The 7,871-nt window shown below is 47.9% G+C and overlaps 1 protein-coding gene across 1 annotated transcript in view; it reads left to right on the top strand.

The window, feature by feature from the left end:
* The window catches only part of Capn9 (calpain 9), a 40,842-nt gene that overhangs the window by 31,276 nt on the left and 1,695 nt on the right, over positions 1–7,871 (top strand). Inside the window, exons 14-18 of the mRNA XM_031336895.1 lie at positions 1,320–1,377; positions 3,961–4,025; positions 4,442–4,510; positions 5,148–5,226; positions 6,982–7,098. Coding sequence (XP_031192755.1) covers positions 1,320–1,377; positions 3,961–4,025; positions 4,442–4,510; positions 5,148–5,226; positions 6,982–7,098 — 388 coding nt within the window. The remainder of the gene's footprint in view (positions 1–1,319; positions 1,378–3,960; positions 4,026–4,441; positions 4,511–5,147; positions 5,227–6,981; positions 7,099–7,871) is intronic.

Raw genomic sequence — 7,871 nt, forward strand, 5'->3', positions numbered from 1 at the left:
ACACACACACACACACACCACACACCACACACACACCACACATACCATACACACACAAACCACACTCACAAACCACACACACACCACACACAAACCATACACACACCACACACATAACACACACATAACACACAACACACACAGATACATATTCCATATTCCATATATATATACACCATACACTCACAAACCACACACATACCACACACACACAAACCACACACATACCACACACACACAAGCCACACACATACCACACATACACACAGACACATACTCCACATATACACACCATACACTCACAAACCACACACACCATAAACATATACACCACATACACAAACCACACCCATACCACACACACCATACACACACCATATACACACAAACCACACCAACACCATACACATACCACACACACAAAACACACATACCATATACACACAAACCACACCAACACTATACACATACCACATACACAAACCACACCCACACCACACCCACACCATACATAGACAAACCACACACACATACACACACAGCATACCACACCACACACACACCATACACAGACAAACCACACACACACACAGCATGCACCACACACACACACACACACACACACACACACACCATACAAGATAAACCACACATACAGAGCACACAGCACACACACAACACAACACACACGCAGCACACACCACACACACAAACTACACACACAAGCCACACTCCACACATACACAAGCCACACAACACACACACACATACACTAAACGGCCTGAGCATCCAACAACTGTGGGCTCCCTTCCGTGGCCCTAGTAAGGCCTAAGTGTATCTCTCACCAGCTTTTGCTTTGTGGATGCAGGGGTCAGTATCTTACACTGATAATTCCAAGATCCACCCCTTGAGGTTTTAAATTAACCATGTCATGGTTAGGTCATGGTTAACCATCTTAGGTCTTCTGTCTTGAAGAGCAGGTGAGACCCCAATATGTGAAAACTTTCTGGTTCTCTGGGTACTCCGCTTGCTCTCCAAAGGTCTTCTGATTCTCTAACATCTCTGGCAGCTTTTTGAAGCATTCCCAGAGAGTATTGCATCTTTACAGGAATGGACAGCTTGCCTTCCCCTTTCCTGAGTCTTTCCAGGTTGCTATCTCTCCTGGGGTGATCGGCCCTTCCCTGAGAAACCAATGTGCTGCAGCTACCATTGAAGTGAACTCAGCTCCCAGCACAGCGGCCACAGGGCCATTCTCCCCCAGAAGTCAAGTGAAGTTTAGGATTGTGAGGACCATAAAGCATCGTTCTCTGTACCCACAGGACATGGAGGTGTCGGCTGAGGAGCTTGAATATGTTCTAAATGCTGTTCTGCAAAAGAGTAAGTGCCATCCCCACAGGGGACAGGGCTCCCTGGAGAGAACAAATGACCTCCCTGTCAGGGCTCTCCCAGGCTGTGTTCCTTGGAGCATCAGACCTGCTCCCCATAGCCAACATGTATGCAGACCATAGAATCTGGTCTCATTGCTTATTTCCTAATCATGTGACACTGATGCAGCTTCCCATAGAGTACTCTATAGACTTTACTACAGAAAAGCTAGTGGCAAAGATAAAAATCATTGCATCTGATAACCCCCAAAGAACCACTGTCACTGTGTGTGTGGTCTGTACTCTTCAGATGTGAATGTGTGCACACATGTATATGTGTGTTGTCTGTGCTGTGTATATGTGTATAGATGTCTGTGTTATGCACATGTACAGGAGTGTATTATGTATACATGGTACACATGTGTGTTTCCTGTGCTGTGTATACACTTGTATTATACATGTTTGTGTTCTCACATGTGTGTATGTATCTGTGCTGTGTGTGGGTGTATATATGTCTGTGTTATGCACATGCACATGAGTGTATATATGTATACACATGTGTTGCCTGTGCTGTATGTGCACTTGTATATACATTTTTGTGTTCTCATGTGTATATGTATCTGTGTTTGCACGTGTGTGTACAAGGTCCATTTTTACCACAGCAATCACTTCCTATTCTACCTTCCCTCAGCTTCTGGTAGCCTCTCATCCACTTTCTGTCTTAGACTTACTATACTGGACATTTTATATCAAAGAATCATACATTATGTGGTTGTTACTGAATTCTTACACTTAGCATACTGTTTAGCGTAGGTGAATGTGGGTGAGTATGTGTGTGCTTGTATGTGTGTGAGTGTGTGTGTGAGTGTGTGAGTGTGTTAGTGTGTATGTATATGGGTGAATGTGAGTGTGTATTTGTATGAGTGTGTGAGTGTGAATGAGTGTGTCAATTTGCATGAGTGTATATATGAGTGTGGGTGAGTATGTGTGAATGTGTGTGTTTGCATAAGTGTATGTGTATGTGTGAGGGTGTGAATTTGTGTATGTGTGTGAGTGCATGTGTATCTGTGTATGTATTTTCAAGAGTATGAATGTGTGCAAGTGTGTGTGTGTGTGTGTGTGTGTGTTGTTCACATGTACAGGTATGCACCAACATGTAGAGCCAGAGAACAACCTCAGATATGTCTCCTCAGGGCCATTGCCCTTGTTTTGTATGTTTGGACAGAGTCTCTCAGTGACCTGGGACTCACTAAGTAAACTATCCTGGCCAGCCAAACCCTAGCTCCCCAGTGCTGAGATTAAAATCCAAGCCAGTGTTCCAGTTTTTTCATGTGTGTTCTGAAGGACTGAATGCAGGTCTTCATACTTACGAGACAGGCACTCCATTGATGGCGCCAACTCCCTAGCCCTTGGTTTTATTTGTTGAGAGAGGTTCTGGCTAAATGCCTAGACGGACCTCAAATTTATATTCTTCCAGCCCCTAAATCTTGAGTGCTAAGATTACAGGCATGCGGTACACCCAGCTACCACAGTGTTTTTAGGGCTCCACCAGTTGTATATGAATATCAGATTTCTTCAGCAGTTTTGGGGGAGTGTTATTCTTTGTTTTGTTTGAAACCAGGCCTCACTTGGGCCTTGGCTCGCCTGGAGCTTGCCTTGCTGCAGACAAGGCTGGTCTCCAAGTTGCTACCTGCTTTTGCCTCCTTTGTGTTGGGATTACAAGCAGGCACCACCACATTCATCTCTTTAGCAATTTAAAATCTTGCCCATTGAACTTTATGAGCTGGTCATTAAAGTGCACTTGGGAAATGGTAGAATATTGTGTGGCTGTTAATCTATCATGTTAATATTCTCAACTAGCCATTTATATAATTTCTTTTTTTGTGGGTTTTTTTTGTTTGTTTGTTTGGTTTGGTTTGGTTTGGTTTGATTTGGTTTGTTTTTGAGACAGGGTTTCTTTGTGTGGCCCTGGCTATCCTAAAAGTTGTTCTATAGTCCAGGCTGGCCTCAAACTAAGAGCTCCTCCTGATTCTGCCTCCCGAGTGCCAGGACTCTGAATATTACAACCACTGCCTGGCATAATTTCTAAGTAATATTTGCAGTTTTGGCGAGGATGATGATTGGGCTGGAGAGATGGTTCAGTGGTTAAGGGCACTTGCTGCTCTTGCAGAGGACCAGAGTTGGGTTCCCAGCAGACCAGAGTTGGACTGCTCATAGTCTCCTATAACTCTAGCACTGGGGGGTCTGATGCCTCTTTCTGGCCTCCATAGGTACCTTCAGGCACCTGAGCATACAAAGACAAACCATATATACAAAATTAAAAGAGAACAAATCTTTAATAAACAGACATGGTAAAATCTTGGGATTCCTAATGCAAAAATAAATGCATGGGAAGAGCCCATCCCGAAAGTCTTTCTGAAGAGATTGCAAACTCTCCTTCCAGAAGTCCAGCCCTTACTCTCAACATCCTAAGACAGTGTCCACATCACTGTCCAAGAACGCCTGATCTGCCTACACCACTGGGCTCCCAGAAGAGGGGAAGATTGGGTTTGTTTTATCGGGGCCACTGATCACATGGCTACCTATGTGATTGCAGAAACAGCCCTCAAGTTCAAGAGGCTGAGCCTGTTGTCTTGCAGAAACATCATCTCTCTGATGGATGTATCCTTCTCAGCAGGTGCACGGGTCCCTGTGGGCAGAGGAGTCCTATAGAGCTCACTCTCCTGGGGACAGGCACTGCAGCTCTATGAAGAGGGATGCTTTGTCAACCTAAGTAGGGTTGGGTCAGAATCAACAGAGCCAAGAACAATGCAGTAGAGAGAGGGTTTCCAAATGGATCCGGGGTTTCCCTCAAGGGAATGATGGGTCTGTTTTCCTGCATTGTAAATATTCAGGTGCCTGCCCCATCTCACCTTCCATTTGCCCTCCTCAGAGGTTCCTGTCTCCAGATTATTCTTCCAGCCTCAAATCTGCTACTCATGCCACACAGCCCTGACTCCACCTGTGATCCCAGAGCTGTATCCTCTTGTGATCCCACAAGGCTTCTAAGTTGAAAGACCCTTAGCTCATGTGGTCAGACCAGTGGTAACGGGAAGCTGGAGTTTGAAGAGTTCCGGGTATTCTGGGACAAGCTAAAGCACTGGATGGTATGTGATCTGGCTCAGACGCCCAGCAGAGGCAGGCAAAGACCTAGGCTACAGCCTAAGAGTGCTATTGGGAGGGAGTCAAGGAGCCACAGTGTATCCTGATGCAGGCAGAGGTACCACGGTGCTTCCAGCCAGAAGAGAAGGAGACAGAAGGGGACCCATAGCTGGAAGCAGAGCTACAGCGTGAAACCCAAACTCCTCAGCACCACATGGGCTGGGGATGTGGCTAACTTGGTAGTGTGCTTGCATAGCACACATGAAACCCTGGGTCTGATCCCCAGCATGAAACTAGGCATGGTGGAGCACACCTATAATCCACACACTCAAGGACCAAGGACTCTGATCTTTGTACGGGCAAAAGGATCAGAAGTTCAAGGTTATCTTTTGCTACACAGAGAGCTGGAGGCTTGACAGGGCTACATGAGACCTTGTCGGAGAGGGAAGGAAGGGAGGGAGGGAGGGAGGAAGGGAGGAAGGAAAAAAGGAAGGGAGAGAGGGAGGGAGGAAGAAGATAAAAGAAGAGGAAGGAAAGGAAGGAAAGAGAAAAGTCTGGGTCCAACCTTGTCTGTTTAGAAGGCAGCTGCTTGTCACTAGTCCCTGGGCTTTGATGTCTCAATGCTCTACTCCCTGGCCCCAGGACCTGTTTCTCCAGTTCGATGTGGACAAGTCTGGCACCATGTCTTCCTATGAGCTGCGGACGGCACTGAAAGCTGCAGGTAAGGAAACACGTCAGATGTGTATATTCCAATTGACATTTTCCTGTTTGTGTGTAATTGGGGGGCAGCAAGCTACAAAGCTGGAAAGACCATGAGAGAGGAAGAGGAGGAGACAAGGATGGTGTGGAGGCCCAGTGGACACGTGACAGGCGTGGGGAAAGGAGTCTGGGTGGGATGGGGGGGGTGCAAGGGGAAATGGGGGAGGGAAGAAGGAACGGGAGGAGAACCAACATCAAAAACCTGAACTGGGCTCAGTAGCAGCTGAGGTTGGCCCACCATGCTGCATTCTAAACAATCATTTTCCACTGTCCATAGCAGAAGGCACAACACCATGTGACACCTTGGGTCCTTTTTCTTAGGGGCTTGTGATCCCATTTCCATGGCAGAATAGATTGAGCAGGGAACTACTGAGTCTTTGTAGTCCTAAGTTGATACAGGGGGAGCTGCTCTCTGCTCATGCTCCTTTGGTCCCTTGGGTTTAGGAACGGCTGAGGCCAGGTGTGATGTGTGTGCTCCAGAGCCAGACCAGCCAGCCTCCACCTCTGGTGGAGCTGGAAGAATGAGTGGGAAGACCCCTGCTGGGCTTCCAAATGCTCCTGATAACATGTAGATAGATATGTACCCAGAGTTAGCATGGGGACAGAATGCTACCCCCAAACCACAGATTGGGAAGCAAAGCGATGAAAGCCAGACCCAAATGAAATTCCCACTTGTCCAAACTATCCAACTGTCTTAGTTAGGGTTTCCATTGCTGTGAAAAGACACCATGACCAAGGCAACTCTTAAAAGGACAACATTTAATTGGGGCTGGCCTACAGGTTCAGAGGTTCAGTCCATTATCATCAAAGCAGGAGCATGGCAGCATCCAGGCTGGCATGGTGCAGGAGGAGCTGAGAGTTCTACATCTTATTCTGAAGGCAGACAGGAGAAGACTGGCTTCCAGGCAGCTAGGATGAAAGTCTTAAAGCCCATGTCCACAGTGACACACTTCCTCCAACAAGACCACATCTCCAAATAGTGCCACTCCCTGGGCCAGTCATATATAAATCACCACACTGACAAATGAGGAAAATGAAGGCTGGAGAAGTGGAGCCGTGGCCTGTGGTGGCCAGGCCATCTCCAGAGCCACGCTGGCCCCCAGTGTGCACAGCTCTAGCATGATGTAAGGAATGAGCCCTTACACAGCACCTCTCACTGAGGGCAGCAGTCCCTTAGGAGATATCTCCAATACCTTGGATCTTAAGGATTTTTTAATTACTTTTTTTTTTTATAGTCCAGTCGTTACCCCCACCCCTCCTGGTCTGCCCTCTAATAGTTCCTCATTCCATTCTTCCTCCCTCCTGTCTCCAAGAAGATGTCTCCCCCTGCCCCTGATCCAGTGGGCTGGGGAGATGGCCACACTAGCCCAAGGACCTGGGTTCAATCCCAGAACCCATGTAATATAAATAAGGTAGCCTGTACTTGTAATCTCAGCACTGGAGAGGCAGAGCCAGGAGGATCCCTGAAGTTTGCTATCCAGCTAGCCTAGCCTACTTGGCAAGTTCCAGACCAGTAAGGGGGGGTGACCCTGAGGAATGATAGCTGCCTTTGACCTCTGGCCTCCACCCACACTTTTGCAGATGGACATCCACATGAACGCGTGCACACAGGCTTTGCACACTGAATAATTCACTTCTATACCTCTGGAGGTCCCAGAGATGTCGGCTCACCATGGGGTCAGCCACAGCAGGTCCTGAGTCTCCTGTTTCTCCTCAGGCTTTCAGCTGGGTGGCCATCTCCTGCAGCTGATCGTCCTCAGATATGCAAACGAGGACCTCCAGCTGGATTTCGATGACTACCTCAACTGCCTGGTGCGGCTAGAGAACGCGAGCCGTGAGTGTGCGGGCGAGCTGAGAATGTACAGGGGAGCCCTGAGGGCATGGGAGAGCCTTGAGTGTACAGGGGAACCAAGAGCATCCTTGGACCCCATCCCAGCACAGGGTCTCCAGTCACCATCCATGAGTACATAAGAAACCACCTGGGGAAAAGAAGGCAGATCTAGGACACAGAGGGCCACCGTGGATGTCTGTTCAGTCATCTGTGCCCTGTGGTCAGCTGAGAGATGGAATATAGTCCTGTGGTTGAACACCTACAGGCTGTGAAGGACTGTGAGTGGACAGGTTTCTCGCCTCCTACTGAGGAAAGGTCAAGTCCCCTCACAAAACCCAGAACCGAGAAGTCTCTGTCCCTCGCTGGCTCTCCCCTGAAAGCCCTAGACATAGACCAATCATTTAAGCAGGGTCTGCTACACAGGAAAGATGGGAGGCTTGTGTGCAAGTACTCTACAGAGGAGGTTCATTGTCACACTCTCTCCCAAAATATCCCCAAAGGGTGGACAAATGCATCCAGGGCAGCTTAGCCCTCCCTTGTCCCTTCAGCTGTAAATGAACATGTCACAGTGTCTGTGATTTTATAATCGCCATGCATTTTATACACCCAGAAATTTACACACCCACACAGCCATGGGATGCCCAGTTCATAGTGAACTGTCCTCAGTGCAATGACAGGATGTTGTCACCATTGCTTGGGGGACTCAGCATCCAAGCAGGTCCATGCTGCATTCTCTCTCTCTCTCTCTCTCTCTCTCTCTCTCTCTCTCTCTCTCT

The sequence above is a fragment of the Mastomys coucha genome, unplaced genomic scaffold (assembly GCF_008632895.1).
Source record: "Mastomys coucha isolate ucsf_1 unplaced genomic scaffold, UCSF_Mcou_1 pScaffold22, whole genome shotgun sequence".
Lineage (NCBI taxonomy): Eukaryota > Metazoa > Chordata > Mammalia > Rodentia > Muridae > Mastomys > Mastomys coucha.